At 34.1% G+C, this 17239-nt stretch overlaps 1 protein-coding gene across 1 annotated transcript in view; it reads right to left on the bottom strand.

The window, feature by feature from the left end:
* The window catches only part of LOC149423964 (arylsulfatase B-like), a 95957-nt gene that overhangs the window by 16237 nt on the left and 62481 nt on the right, over nt 1–17239 (bottom strand). The window contains exons 6-7 of the mRNA XM_089632207.1: nt 13063–13215; nt 10906–11063 (exon numbers count right to left, since the gene is read on the bottom strand). Coding sequence (XP_089488333.1) covers nt 10906–11063; nt 13063–13215 — 311 coding nt within the window. The remainder of the gene's footprint in view (nt 1–10905; nt 11064–13062; nt 13216–17239) is intronic.

Genomic DNA, 17239 nt, shown 5'->3' with positions numbered 1-17239 from the left:
TGGAAATTAACTAGTAGTTATGTCCGGTTTTAATACTGCGCAAGAGCCAACTACTCCCGACCGTCTGGAACTATTGTGGTTGTGGCATACCCAATTGGAGTATATTGTGAGGCTGGAGGTAGTAGGGAGGGGAAGGACATGGGAAAGAGGAAGGTGAACTCAGATCTGCTCACCAAACATTATTTCTGGAGCAAAATACGAGTACTAAAAGGTACCTGTATAGGAATAGGCGCAATTCCTCTATTGCGCAAGCTGAGAAATCACATGAGCGAATTAAAAAATCAAACATGAAAAGCAGTCGCGGAAAGTGAGAAAGTACAAGCAAGAAAAAACGTGTTCAGATTTGTATTCCGATGTCGGTGGTTGAAATATATTATAATTCTTCAGAAATAAAACGTCGCTGTAGGGCTCGTAGCGTTTGTAGGGAGAATATGAGGCGATGTGTTGGCGCATGACATAACGCAAGACTTCACCGCAAACAATGATTATTATCCGCTCACTCGTTAAGGTTGGATCTCGAATCCATTTTCGATTCGGGATTTAATTGCCCTCTCGGCATGAGAGAATATTATTTTAGCCGTGACTAAAACGCCTCAAGTGGGTCAATGTTGATGCCCCACAGTTTACACGCAAATAATGGAATCATTATCTAATTACAATAAGATGATGGCTTTCTGGGAGGAGATTAAATCTCGACTGTGAACGATACCCACTCATGAATGAAATTGCCTGCCTATAACTTATACCTTTTATTATTTTTAATCACCGGGGTTGAAGCGCTCAGCTGTTATTGTTGTATCGTTTCAATTACGTTTACTTATTTATGTTTGGTCTTCATAAAATAGTATATTATACTAGTTAGAACGCTGGGGAGGAGAGGGCAGTTGGATGTCAAAAAGCGGAACCTATTTTTTCGCTTCATGTCTCATCTAAATATAATGCATCAATGTGTATATTGAAGATATAACACAATACTAAAGACAACAATATCAAATACACACAAGAGGTGACAATGTTATGTTATGTTAGGTTGGTATAGCTGGAAAATATTGACAGGAAATACAGTAAAGTTAAAATCGCAATTATCAATGATTGGAGCTCTATTTGCATTCCTGTATCATTTATCGCCTATAACGAATCTTTAACCCCAAACCGTGATGTTTTTTAGTAATTTTTTTAATCGATTCGTAAAATGTACGTTATTTTAAAACATTATTTGATAATGTGTGAATCACATGGTGCTTCGCTAAGGCCCACTATTTAAGAAAATTCGATAAAAACATATATTTCTTAATATTCACTCTACACAGGAGTACCTGGGAAAAATAATTTTCCTCACTGCCTATGTCTCTCTGGAGATGCTATGTGGAGGATCTTTTTGAAGAGAGGAAGGAGTGACCATGGGTCTTGAAGAGACTTGGCTGGAACGATTGTTTCACAGCCGAGCTGTTGAAGCCTATAGAAGTGACCCTTTCTCACGCGTGTACATAAGTTAGGCGCGCGTTTGGCGTTTTTCCCGATTATATACCGGTTCCGAAGGGATCAATGACGCTATTTCCACGGAGCACCTTCCATTTTAATACCGGTAGAATAAGGACAGCACACCTACCTAACGCCTATACAACCGTATCTATCACCAGGTTTTTCCAGGTATTTTAGACCAGAGTTGGCTGCCAAAATCAATAGTGCAGCGCACTTACGATTTGGCACTTGGGATTTTGGTTTGGCAATAAGGATCTGCATTAAATTATAAGTTCAAATAAAATAAACTGAAAAAATAAGTGGTAATGCATCTTTAAATGTTGTATTTGAAATGATTTTTTTCTTATTATTTCTTATATATTTTTTTGGTATAGAGTGAAAGATTGTTGAATGCTTTTATTGCCGGGTATTTGTGGTGCCTTTGTCCAAAGTTTGTGTTTACCGTCGGAGTTTTTAGGTTTTTATCAAACAATTGACTGCATAATTGGTCTGTATCAGTCATTATGTGTTTTTTAAGAGGTTGTGCTATTTCTATTTGCTGCATAGCTGAGTGGGTTCAAACAATGATTTTATATTCTATAATGGATTGACAACGGCAAAATATATTGTTTCATTTGTTTTAGTTTATATATTAGTTTCTTATGTTTAGGACAATATGTATTGTTTCGAGGAGTTTATTTGTGATTTTTTTGGTATGTTGTGTCCATCTGTGGTTATGAGTTATTACAGATTAATCCATTAAGAGCATTCGAATAGGGGAAGGATAACCAATAATAGTTCTGGAACCGTAAGTTAGACAAGGGATCGAAAACCTGTATCATTTGGGTGTTTGATAAAATGAAACCAAAAAAATTATTAATAAATCAATCAATCCTTAATTTATATACCAAAAGAGATCATCACTTGTGTTTATAATGGTAGGGGTGGGTCTTTGTGGTTCGAAAGACATTTTTCGAGATCCTCAAGTTTGGATAATTTCGGAATGCCAATCTTATCTCATCTTCTTTGGATTTTCAGCATTTAGTTCTGGAAATTATTATTGTTGGTGATTACGACTGACCCAAGTAAACAATAATTGATAATAATTGATATGATAACAAGTTAAGATAACTTGCATGAATTCGGGAAAATTATATTTAATTGTATATATTGATATTTCCCATTTTTAATTTTACTGGTAAACATGAAAAATCTTTCTAATATCATTAATGATTAAGGTATAGCTCTAAGCATGATTTATTTATGGGTTTCTATGCCGCGTTAGGATTCCTACTTCTTTACCTACTCGTTTTGCACAGCGTTACAGTGTTCATAATCAGGGCAGATGTGATGTCATGATCAGATGAAACGCTGTCTAAAGAAGAAGGAAGCACAACACGGCATAGTACGCTAAAAATAAATTACGATAATACTTTTATAATAAATCTCAAACCTAATGAAGAACGTGTATGTACGTAGAGGGGTGTTTAGGAGGTTAATTATTAGAATGTACTGGTATAATGTATTACGGATATAAAAATCACAGCGTTGTTGTGTTGAACATCAAACTGTTTCGTCAAAACCTATTATTGCACAAGTTTAACCCTTCAGGCCTCTGCCATATTATCTGTGATGTTTCGGTAACCGGATAAATCATCACAATGATGTTTCTTAAGGTAACCGGATAAATCATCACAATGACGTTTCGTTTCTAATGACTTTATATCACTTTTTAAAAGTGTGTTGAATTGTCACTGTGTTGAATTATCATGGAACCGTTACTTAACGACGCGACGCTGTCAAAAAGAATCTGGGTGTATTTCCGCGTGGCATTAAAATCCAAATATATTGAACATTTCTGAAAGTATCCAAAAACTGAAAACTACTTTTGAAAGGTGATAAAATACGCCTTAAAATTGTATTATTTTATGTCAGCATATTATTTTTTAAATCTTAAAGTTTTAAATGAAAACATAAAAAGTTTTAAAAATGGCTAACCTTACGTTTTTTCCTAAAAACAGAACTTAAATAACTGATAACGAAATAAAAAAAAATTATAGTCAAATGTATTATTAACATTACAGTCACTTCATATTTTATACGTTTCATACGAAAATAATTAATAAAAGAATAAAAATATACATACTTCCATAAATTTATACCAAACTGCAGTTGGAGCCTTTGATTTCTTATAGGTGTACATTTTAAATATTTTGTGGTTAACTTCTATACTTAAATATTTGAAAAGTCATATTTTCACCATGATACTAAGGGAGATACAACGATTTCCTTGAGATTATATGAGTTGTTCAAAAAGGCGAACAAACAGAATCTACGGGTGCTAACTGTTGGTTTGCTAAACCGAACTAATAGACTCTACGGGTGCTAGCTGTTGGTTTGCTAAACCGAACTAATAGACTCTACGGGTGCTAGCTGTTGGTTTGCTAAACCGAACTAATAGACTCTACGGGTGCTAGCTGTTGGTTTGCTAAACCGAACTAATAGACTCTACGGGTGCTAGCTGTTGGTTTGCTAAACCGAACTAATAGACTCTACGGGAACTAGCTGTTGGTTTGCTAAACCGAACTAATAGACTCTACGGGTGCTAGCTGTTGGTTTGCTAAACCGAACTAATAGACTCTACGGGTGCTAGCTGTTGGTTTTCTAAACCGAACTAATAGACTCTACGGGAACTAGCTGTTGGTTTGCTAAACCGAACTAATAGACTCTACGGGTGCTAGCTGTTGGTTTGCTAAACCGAACTAATAGACTCTACGGGTGCTAGCTGTTGGTTTGCTAAACCGAACTAATAGACTCTACGGGTGCTAGCTGTTGGTTTGCTAAACCGAACTAATAGACTCTACGGGTGCTAGCTGTTGGTTTGCTAAACCGAACTAATAGACTCTACGGGTGCTAGCTGTTGGTTTGCTAAACCGAACTAATAGACTCTACGGGTGCTAGCTGTTGGTTTGCTAAACCGAACTAATAGACTCTACGGGTGCTAGCTGTTGGTTTGCTAAACCGAACTAATAGACTCTACGGGTGCTAGCTGTTGGTTTGCTAAACCGAACTAATAGACTCTACGGGTGCTAGCTGTTGGTTTGCTAAACCAAACTAATAGACTCTACGGGAACTAGCTGTTGGTTTGCTAAACCGAACTAATAGACTCTACGGGCGCTAGCTGTTGGATTGCTAAACCGAACTAATAGACTCTACGGGTGCTAGCTGTTGGTTTGCTAAACCGAACTAATAGACTCTACGGGTGCTAGCTGTTGGTTTGCTAAACCAAACTAATAGACTCTACGGGAACTAGCTGTTGGTTTGCTAAACCGAACTAATAGACTCTACGGGTGCTAGCTGTTGGATTGCTAAACCAAACTAATAGACTCTACGGGTGCTAGCTGTTGGTTTTCTAAACCGAACTAATAGACTCTACGGGTGCTAGCTGTTGGTTTGCTAAACCGAACTAATAGACTCTACGGGTGCTAGCTGTTGGTTTGCTAAACCGAACTAATAGACTCTACGGGTGTTAGCTATTGGTTCGCTAAACCGAACTAATAGACTCTACGGGAACTAGCTGTTTGTTTGCTAAACCGAACTAATCGACTCTACTGGAACTAGCTGTTGGTTCGCTAAACCGAACTAATCGACTCTACGGGAACTAGCTGTTGGTTCGCTAAACCGAACTAATAGACTACGGGTGCTAGCTATTGGTTCGCTAAACCTAACTAATAGGCTCTACGGGTGCTTGCTGTTGGTTTGCTGAACCGAACTAATAGACTCTACGGGTGCTAACTGTTGGTTTGCTAAACCGAAAAAATTAGCCTGAAGTATTAAAGCCATTGGTAACATGAAAATAAAGATCAACCTTCTTAGATCCATGGGATTAGCATAAAATTCAAATGTATTCAACGCTGTTCACGGTTAAAAGCCATTAAAAGTTTGTCCATGTATTTGCTGGTGTACCCAAGTTAATCTTAACTATAAAGCGGATAAACTGTACATAGTTAAGAATAATATTTTTTTAATCATTGAAGATAATATTAGCGATTCTCAAACGAAAATTTGAAACAGAAATGTTACATTGTTACGGTCCGATCTAGGAATTGAACCCAGATCTTAGTCTTGCCAGGGCGTTGCTCTACCACAGGGCGAATCCGACCCTATATCCTTCCTGTTTAACTGTAACTAAGAAAATTATCTTCATTTTCTTAACGCATATTTTTATTGGCTGCTATTTTTATAATTGCAAGATTGTTCTCGAACTAAATGTAATCTAGATAATGTCTTTTTACTTTAATGTGCGACATTTATTGACTTTTTTGGGAATTTTTTTTTTTGCTTATGGAATGACTAAGTGAGTAAAATCTAAAATAATTTTTATTAAAAAAATCAGCTTTTTGTAGGTTGGTACCAGCTTTCCTCTTCCTGAAAAATTAGTACAAATACATTATTTGTTTTGAGCAGTACCTACCTACATTTTGGAAATACTGTATATTAATCTACGACTATCTATTTAAATACATATTTTTCTACTGTTTTGTTTTATTTTCTTCTATGTTCGAATTTTGAATTTCTATTTTGATTCGACTTAATCAATCAGTTGAATAAGTTTTTATATCTATTATTATTTGCAGACGAATCGACTTATATATTGCATAATACTAAACAAATTATACTTTCCGTAAGAAGACCTCCTTCGTGGGAAAGATTCTGGCTATTCGTTCCCATGTTCCTATATTCGATGGGATCACTTTGCCCATGTCCTTTGATGTTGACGATACCCTTTGATGCGGAACTGCAAACTTTTAATGAACATTGAAAATCCTGTCCTCATAGACAAAGTTGGCTGGATAATACAGTTTTTATACTGGAAGTTGGTAGTTTGAGTTCCACTTGTCAGAAACTTTCAACGTCCTTTAGTTTACTAGTGGGATTCACTCCACTTCTCGTGTTTATTATTAAATCATTTTGTGCACTAGTATTATCAACCAGCGCAGACCGGTCAAAACTAACGGGATATTATTGTAGAATTTGTGAAGATGAAAGTATTTTTAAGAAAATGCCATTTAAAGTAAGAATTTTAATCGTAGACTTAAAAAAATACGACATCTGTGCAATGACATTATAAAAATACGAGACACGTTTAATACTAATCTTACAAAAATGTAGCAGATATAAAAAATATTTATTCAAAGAATATGTAAATGAAGAGGCCGTATTAAAGTATGTCCACTGGACCTAGTACAGTGAAACCACGCGCGTTGTCTTAATAGCGTATCTTTGCTTTATTAATTATTTTAGTATTATTGAAAATTTGAACGAAATAAATACGCATTACGAATAAAAAATTATTAATTCACGAACTAGTTTTAGTACCTACTTTATCTCTTGTTTGATACATGATAAGTAATTCCAATTTTGAAATTTAACAGTTCATCGAACTTGAATAATTACGCATTACGCAGTAATATTTTAAATTACTTACCCAAGCACCAACAATAGAAATTAGTATGTTTAATTAATTATTCCTTAATATCGTCATAGAATGATATTGTAATGTAATGCCGAAAAGGAATACCCACTTTTCCGTGCCAGTAGAACTATCCCAAATCGCGTTTTTTTATAAAGGTTGAAATATACCTGGTTATTTAGATCTGGTCACCAAACACGGCTAAAGCCATCTCAAGAAATATTTCAATTTTGCATTGTGGTATTTTACCTGAGAGTATTTACCACACATGATAATACAGTGGGGCAAAAGTAATCACCCGATGTTCTTTTGCTGTAATTTTTTTTTATGATAAACTTTATTACTGCTTGTGAATTTTGTTTATATGAATGTTAACTGATTTATTTCTCATTGATTTGTATTTTGAGTTTGTTTACTTTACAAATGTCAAAACAGATTTGACATTTGGCGCCATTTGCAAAAGTTATAGCGTTTTCCAATAGGGTGATTGCTTTTGCCCCACCCTTTATACATTTATTTAAAAAAACATATACAAAAAAAAGGTAATGTGGAAGTTGCTAAAATATTACTTAAGCACTGGCGTATCATCTTGGGTTCGGAATTGATAACGGGAAGGTTAAATGTAATAAAAATAAACCAAAAAACCACACTCTTGGTCGGTTTAATGTTCCATCAAACGCTATTATTTTAAACACAATTGATGAGATTTCAAACGAGGAAGGCATTAAAAATAGTAACGTAATGTATCCACGTATTATCTACTTTTATCTCCGCTAAGTGTGCGAATACACAGGAAAGGCGTATCCCCGTAAATACGCGAAGCCAACTTCTGACCGATTGTACCAGCCTACCAGTTACTCGTTACAGAAGAATTATTCTGTTATAGAGGTCAGCAATTCCATTCAGACATAACCAAAACACTTTCGATTGTTTTCAGATGTAACCGTTGCACAATTGAATTAAAAGGGCTCTCTCGTTTTGAGCAGGTATTAGGTTACGTATCCGAAATAATGGGGTATTCAAACAAATCGTTTGCCAATTGGGATCGCGCTATTGTCAGGTGAATTGGACTTATGGATGCGATTGGTTTTATGGGAATCGGTGATAATAAACTGCGTTTGTTGATGCTTTGATGAATGTGAAATAAACACGTGTGACGGAAATGGATTTGTAAACACTGTATATACATATATGACATAAGTCACCTCTTAGCGTATAATATACAATTTTGAGTGAAATTAATATTTTTTTGTTTGTTTATTTTTCTAATAGATAATGGAGAAGAGATGTTAACTATAAGTATTATATAATAATATTTGCGTGTGACAGCTGTTTCGACCTTCGACTGTTGTGGTCATATTAAAAGTCGTCTAATTTTTAAATATTTGAATATTTTACAATGTTCTATTGTACTAAGGTATACCGTTTAGGTCCTTAAAGAATATGCAATAAAAAGTACAAACTCATCAACATTACCTTTCGGCGTCTTCTATTTCAGAAAAATTACCATCTTTTGAATATTCAAAATCGTAAAAAAACCCTTTTGAAAGTCTTAGGTTAAATGTAAATAACAGGCGTTCGTGTTACATATTCAGAGCTTTTTTAAGCCGGGTTAAAAAACATCTGTTCTCGCATGTTTCCCTAAACTACCTTCTTAGCATCTATGGCTTAGTACGTAAGCCTTGCGATCTGCAGATTTATCGGCGTAAATTGCCATTCTGTGACCTCTGTTAGAAAGATAGCACAGATCGGCTATCGGACAATCCAAACTTAGGTCCAAATCCAAATGGTAGAATTTAGACAAACGGGGGTTCATTTTTAACACTGTTAGATTTAACTATTTTTTTAGCTGTGAATTCATCCGGAAAAAAATTAGAACGTTAAAATACACCAATAAATGCAGAGCCACCTTTATATATAACTTACAACCTAAAATATAAAACTTATAACTTGTGACTTATTGCTTATAAATTATATTTTTACGTACGCATTATTAACGACCTATATACAAAATTGCAGAATATTAAAATGCTTGGAAATTATATTTTTATTATTTCGGTTGATTATATTATGTCCCCTATACGACGGTCACAACTTATTGATTTTATCCATAACACTGAAAAGCAAATCTGTGGAAGTGTGATTTTAATATATGAATATTAATAATACACAAGAGTTCCAACTGCTCCCCCAATTGTGGCATGTTGTGAAGCTGAAGGTAGTGGGAAAGGGAAGGGAAAGAGAAGAGGAGAGGAATATAGGGTAGGACTGAAGCCATTTTAAGCACTGTTTCTTTTATTAACGGTTATTTTCACCAGGGCGACACTGGAAGTAATTTACACTCTTATTTAAACTAAAACATTGCCATTTTAGACCATTTTCACTACTTTTGACTACCAGGCCCCGGACAGGTCAATTAAATAGCTTACCAGCTCTTGAAAGATTTTAGATTTGAAAATTTTTGATTAATTTCAGCGGAAGTTTGAAAATAGAAGATATTTCAGTCACGCAAACACGCCCATAACACACTCCTATCAGTATATACATTAAACTATTCAGTTACTCTTTTCCAAGTGTTATGGTCAGATGTGGAATACTTTAATTTTCTTAATCGTTCCGAATGAAGTCATGTACTAATATCAAATTCAGAATGGAAGCGGTATTTAAAATCACAAAAATTATCTTTTAGCACCGAAAACCTTTTTTTCACATTAACTCCACACAGTAATTAGGGGCCGTTCAAGTATTATGTAAGCACTATAGGGGGGCAGGGGGGTCTTTGTTTTGCTTATTTTTGATGACATGGGGGGGTGGGGGGGGGGTCGAGATAGTGATTACGTCAGCACTGCTCAGCAGTAGTTATTTTTTTTTACACATTGGCAACCCACACATTGTCTATGTTTGAAAACCCAATACATATTCGGGGATCCCCACAAATAATTAATACGTTTAGGTACTCGCTTAAAAAACAGAATACATTAACAGAAAAATGCATATAGGTACCAATTTTTACGTAAGCATGGGAGGGGGGGGGGTAAGAGCTTTGCTTACTTTTGGTGACAAGGGAGAAGAGGGGGTAAATAATTGTAATAAATCTGCTTACGTAATACTTGAACGGCCCCTTATTTTAATTGAAATTATTAAGTAAAGGTACAAATTTATAATATATTACGAAGAATTCGTAATTAACTTATTTAATTATCAGGGAAATATTCTCGGGTTTAACTGGAGAGTGGGGAGCACATCTATTTACTTAAACAATACTTGTACAAGTGCTTTCAAATGTAGGTAAATCGAGTTACAAAAAAATTCCAATAAATCATCTGAAATATTATAAATATTGGGTAGCACAATCTGTGAAAATACAGAGAAAAAAAGCAAAAGACTATAGAAATCATCTTAGGGGATCCTGTGATAACAAATGTCAACTGGTACGGTCTGCGCGCGTTTGGCGTGTTTCAGAACAGTGCACCGGTGCCGAAGGGATAAATGACGTTGTTCCCCGCAGCAGCTGAACTACCAGTAGAACTAGTGAAAAGACTTTCAGAAAGTACGTAGTTTTATTGTTTGTACACCTGCGCTTACATAAAAATTTAAGTTCAACAGCTCGGCTGTGGAACGAGCTGCCGGCCTCTGTGTTTCCTCCCTCCTACAACATGGGACTCTTCAAGACCCATGTTCACTCCTTCCTCTCCACAAAAGACCCTCCACACAGCATCCCCAAAGATGACATAGGCCCTGAGGGAAATTATTTCATTCAGGGCCTCCTGTGTGGAGTTAATATAAAAAATTCTACATTTTGCTATCCACAGCGTTAAATTTATGAAGTAACAACATTATCACATAACCAATCATCCCTAAATTTAATACATTTTCCAGACAACAGCGGTTGACATGAATCTTATTAGAGCTGTAAACACATTATTGCACAGAATCTAGACAAAGAACAAGGGTGGTTTTTCAGCACTCACCCCCTTGAAGGGCCAATTGGACCCCCAGTTAGCGTGTTCCCCGAAGGTGGGCGCTCCATTGTCTGACACGAACACCACAATGGAGTTATCCAGCATACTGTTCAGCTCCAAAGCGCGCATTACGCGACCTACTCCTTCGTCTAGTTTGTGCACCATTCCTGGAAAACATTTCACAAAAAATTATTTTTGATGCACAATATGTACGTGCAGATTGCTTAGAAAACACACCCTACGCGAATTATCCAGCGAAAAAATTACTTTTTGGTGTCGTTGACAATATTATTATTTATTTTATTTATAATGTAATCAATAGAGTAATATAAAAAAAAACAAACCGTCCAAAAACAGCTTACAACAGTATGTATGATTAAAACGATAAGTTTATAAGACAACAATGAATCAACACGTCAAAAACAATGTTTTTTTACTATAATTCATCCATTTTTATTGTAGAGTTAAAAATATATATTTATTTTGGTTTTATAAACCAAGAAGAAGATTAAACTTTCCTCCCCAGGACTAGTCATCCGCGCTAATAACTAACCAAATCCTAAATATACAAATGATTTTTTATATTAACTACTATAAAGTCACGCGTGTGTGTACGTGATTGTCAACAAAAATGCATTGTCATCGACATGAATTGTCAAGATTTGCTAAAACGAAGGTGAAATTCAAGCAGATGAATTTAAAAATAACAAAAAGACTACACTAGAGCAGATGTAATGTAGGTAGTAGACATAGGCTTAGAGAAGGTTATGTGGGTTCTTTTAAAAGGAATATTTTAGAAGAAAAAGGTAATCTGGACCGAAGTGATAAAAAAATTGGGTTTGCAATTTATGTAGAATCGTATTTAATTAAGTTTGTTTAACAAATTATACCATTTATTGTCAATAATAGTGCTTCCATGAAATTTTACATATTAGGATAACCTAACAAAAGATAATAAATCATATTATATTTGTCCAGTGGTCGTTATTTACACCGCTGTTTATCTCCTGGGACATAGATAATATTGTGAAAATACGATTAGTCAGCAACAAAGGTGTATCGGCCTTTAGAAGTCAGAGAAAAATGTAGATAAAAGGTATTTAGGGTGAAAGGGTTATGCCTTCAAGGGTTAAACAAAGATTAGAAGGATGTTAAAACTTACCTAATACCCATTAGGTCTATTATTGTTATTTTTAGGTCTCGGAGTATTAAACTAATCTAGAAAATAATTAATTTCTGAATTTTCTTATACGAACACACAGCATAATATATTATCTAAAACCCATCCGGCAGTTGTATGATATTTTCGTTTGAAGTGTAAGGATGTTATTTAAAGGAGAAACTATCTCGAATTTTTCAATATAAAGCACAATACATTTGTAATCTAGATAAATAGGTAATGATGTTGTTGTGATAGGATTATGCATCACTTATTTTTATCATTTATATCGCCAAGAAACGGAAATTCATTTTCAATTATTCATTCTACGATATAAATGATGCATATTCAGTAAAAACACAGATGTAGGTATTACATACATACAGCATGTTTCAAAACTTGTTATTCGATTTCAGTAAATAAAATTCCTGTGAAATTGGAAAACAGTACACTTTAAATAGTAAATTGAAAACAATGTAAAACTTTTTGAATACTTAAATTCAATCAACGTATACACATAAAAACAGTGTAGTCGTAAGAAAGACGAACGATTGTTTCTCAGTGAAGTTTCGCAAGGTAGTGTCGGAAGTGTAAAAATATGCTTCAATACACACGATATTAACGTCCTTGGACGTTGAGTGGTTACGAATCCTTGCTCACGAATTCGGAGGTCGCGGTTTCAAATAATTTTTATTTGATTAAATTGTGTTATTTGACAATTTACTTATTTAAAACAACCATAGTATATTTGCAGCACGTTCCAGAATACTTCCTGGTGAAAAATCACCATTCAGAATCGAAAAGTTGCTTGAAATGGCTTTAGCTATGTTTGGTCACCAGATAAATAGTCCGGTAATTGTTAACCGCCCACTTTTCCCCTCCCAACTACCTCCACCTTCATAACATACCCCAATTGGGGATTCCATAGTCTGACTAGCTCCAGGCGGTTGGGAGCAGTTGGTCAGCTCAACTCTAACTGAGCGACCTATAATATCATACATATTTACCTGCATATTTTCTCCTATTGATGTCGACTACGTGCCTCATCTTCAGGATAGTCTCGGGCGGCGCTTCGACCGGGCTACCCAGGTTTCCCGCGTGAGGGGCCAAGTGGGCCAAGTACAGGAACATGGGGTACCGGTTGTCGTGTTCGTTTATCACTGAAAATGTACAAATTACACTTATATCACTTTCCTAGTCATTCAATCATGGAATGACTTTGGAATATTCAACCTCAAACATTAATTTCTGTATATAATCCATTATACACGATGATAATTGAGGCGCCCCTGAGGTGATAACTCACAAAAGCGGCGCTATAAAAAGTGTCCAATATTTATTTATTTATTTTATTTTATTAAGAATATCTTTAAATTATTGGAAATCCAGTTAAAAACGGGATCGCACGTGTATTTGTCTTGATAATATATAATGACGAAATGTGAAAATATTAGGATTTTCATGAACATATGTTCCGACATCGTTATAATATATTCATTTTATAGTTTCATATAGTCGTCTACTAAAAGTTTCTCAGGAAAAATTTCTCTGCAATTCCGTTTTTAACCAGATTACTAATTAATATTTTGATATTTTGATCTTATAAGAATATTATATCAAATAAAAATATCTATTTTGGGTCCAGTCACTCGACAAGAGATATTACAAGCGCCAAGCAGTCATTTGCGCATTTATAAAAAAGCAAAAACGAATATACCTACCATTGTAACGAATCACCTTATAACCCCACCGCAAACGAATTTAACTACTAAAAAAAACAAACATAAAACATACTACTTTGCTCTTTCCGGACCGATCACAGGCCGCCGGATCGGGGCGAGCATCCAGAAGGAACAAAGAATATTTGCTTCCTCAAAGTAGCTACACTCGTTTGCGACAAAGGGTCAAAGGAATGTATGAGGCGACCCGGTACTAACAGCACATTCGCTATGCCCCTCTATAAATCGCAAGCAATTGCTTGGCGCAGAAATTACCTCCTACTGATGACAGAGCTAGAGCAGTTAGTAAATAACAATCATATAGAAAACAGCGATAAGTAGTAAAGCGTCCGTAAAAGTAGTATGAGCTTAAAAATGGCTTATGCTTTGATGGGAGGGCCTGAACACAACACTTATCCCAAAAAATGAATTCATACATTTTATGTTGCCCTTTTGTCTGTTTAATTATTTTTTTGATAGTTGAGAGCATTTCAAAATGAGTTGTGCGCTAGTTTATAAAAAGCTAATAAGTCTATATAACCGAGAAAACGTTTGCATCGCATTTTTTAAATAAATGAATAACGGATAGTGAAAGGTAACATGTTTAATGCTACGTATACATATGTGAGCCGAACTGCTGAACTGAACCTCAACTTATGGGAAAGAAACCGCAAACTTCGTTCCTTTCCCGTGATTCGTGGGTCGGTTCGCTTTTCGGTTCGCAAATGTATATGTACCATTAGAAGGGACTAAAAGAACACATTTATTTTATTATGAATATCGAGTAATTTCATGCTAGGCACGAAGAAAACTATTTTTTTGCTTTAAATTCCAGTTTAAATTCAAAAGCGAAAATCAATTATTGTTAAAATAATATCATAATACATGAAATACATTGACTATGAATCTAGAAAAAACCTTATATTTTGTCTAGTAGAAAAATGTATAGACGGGAAGCGTTGTTTTAAGTGCAGGGTTTTCCAATAAGAGGTGTTATTTTGAATAGCCCGCTATTTCGGTAGATGTTACTTTTGAAGCTGTCATTTTTTAACATTTAACAAGTAAAAACTACTTTATTAATAAAAAAGGAACGATACACGCTTCAACAACGCATTGGAATTATTAAAATTCACTTGAGTGAATCAAATGCAAATCATCTTGAGTGATGAGGTCCATTTCCACCTCGGTGGCTTCGTCAATAAGCAAAATTGTCGCATCTGGGGCTCGGAAAACCCAAGAGTTTTTGTTAAAACGCCTCTTTATCCTCAACGTGTGACTGATGATTAATGATTTTTTTATGGCCGGAATTGGATGGTATTGATCTGGACAACGCTTACTTTCAACAAGACGGCACTACGTGCCACACAAGCAACGAAACCATTGATATTTTACAATTGAATATCAAAATTACACCTCTTATTGGAAAACCCTGTATTCGAAATTTTGACGAACATAGTTAAGTAGGAACTTTAAGTGACCCCCATTAAAAGAACATTAGTTTTACGGCAATTTAATGTGCAATGAAAAAACACACAATCTACACATTTGTTATAATCAACTGAAAAAAATATATCCTTGTTTAGAAACAAATTTATTTAAGTTTAAAGTATTATTTTCATACCTACTTAAAAATAGGTACGGACAATAAAACCAAATTTCTACCAATATATAACAAGTTTCTCAACTCTACAAGATTTTAAGTTCCAAAAAAAATTAAAATTATTTTTGAAGATATTATCTATACATTTATTATACCGAAACGTTAATTACATGAAATTCCCTCGATTGAAAAAAATCGCAAAATAAGATCCGAAAATTATCAAAAACACGATTTCTTATGTTATTTAATATGTTATAAGCATGAAAAATAACAGTGAATCTTTAAATGCAACTAAAGCATTTGTCGAGAGATTTTTGCTCTACTTCAATCGAGTCGTGTTTTATTAAATACTTTTCCATTTTATTAAAATAATAATTTAATTATTGTTGTTTTTTTTTTATTATTTTAGCGCACTCCCTCTAACATTCATATTTACATATCTCCATTTCAAACCATCCTCGAACGCTTACTACGGGGCCTTAAGTAAAATTCACGAATAAATTGATTGTGTTGAAGCAAAGAGAGAAAATTAACCAAAAATAAAGAAATCGGTAGGACGAAGAAGAAAAACTCGATTTTTAAAGATATATATATATATTTTTTTTTAAACTTTTTTCCACTTGTTTTTATTTGACCGTGACCGGTTTCAGCCTGTTAGGGCCATCTTCAGACTAGTACAATTTTTGTCTTAAACTAGTTTAGTTAGTTGGTTTGAATTATGAGGGGTTTTTCGTGAAATATGATAATATATTTCCCAAATAAGTATTGTTATTAAAATCAAATGAATTTATCTATAGAACTATGATAATTATGCCTATTAGGACTATCAATTTAAGGATTTACCCAACATAAAGTTATCGGCAATCTATTGTGTGGTTAGGTAAAAATATTTTAATGGATTTTATATAATTCAAATACATATTTAGGATAGGTGACATACTGATTATAATGGATATAGCAGCGGAGATTTAGCAACTGATTCTAATTTTGTGTTCATAACATTGTTGAAGTTTACTTTTTTAGTTAGGCGGGTTATCTCTTATGACTCTAGCCTATCTAATTTATGACCTTTGTCGCAGGTATGTAAATAAAAACAAGTGGAAAAAAGTTTAAAATTGTTTTCTTTATATATATTTATAATGGAATTCCACCACGAAATAACAGTTTCAAATATTAAAATATATATTTTTTTAATTCTTTCTTTGGACTACCGAGTAACTAATTTAAAAATTAAAACATTCCCCAGAACATGGATAGTATTACTTTTATTTAAAATTTAAAATAAATCAAATTTAAATTTAAAAAAAATTAAATTGAAAGAGTTAAGAATATCTTTCGGTTTTTATTGTAAAAATGTTGACCAACTCCTAACATGAAAAAAACTTAAAACTTGAAAAGTTATAATAAAATTCAATTGAACCTAAAACGCTTTCAAGGTGTTCACGTTAAAACAATAGTTATTTATTAATGTTATTACAATTCTGGAAGTATTGAAAAAAGGGATTGAAAAAGTGGTCCAAAAATAATAAAATGGTCATTAGGTTTAGGCAGGACAGATTTGTAAATATTATTAAAAAAATTCATCCACAAATTTATTAGTGCCTTGTTGTATCTTCGCTTTAATACTTTTCTCTCGATTTTTTTAAATACTCTTTCTTTCATTCGCCTTTAGGATAATTTAATGTCATGATTAGTTTCTTAGAACAGGCACTGACTAGTTAGAAACTAATGTTGACTAAGCCATAATGTATTCACGCCTGTATTGCACCTTATCCTCGAGGTATACTGTAGATATTATCGGCCCAATACTGTAACTTATAAAATTTCTATATGAAACGTACAATAATAAATAAATAAATACAAAAA

This window comes from Hesperophylax consimilis, chromosome 5, assembly GCF_061612785.1.
Source record: "Hesperophylax consimilis isolate HC1 chromosome 5, BYU_Hcon_1.0, whole genome shotgun sequence".
Taxonomy (NCBI): Eukaryota; Metazoa; Arthropoda; class Insecta; order Trichoptera; family Limnephilidae; genus Hesperophylax; species Hesperophylax consimilis.
The sequence above is the reverse complement of the archived record's forward strand: the minus strand, read 5'-3'. Positions and strand labels throughout refer to the sequence as shown.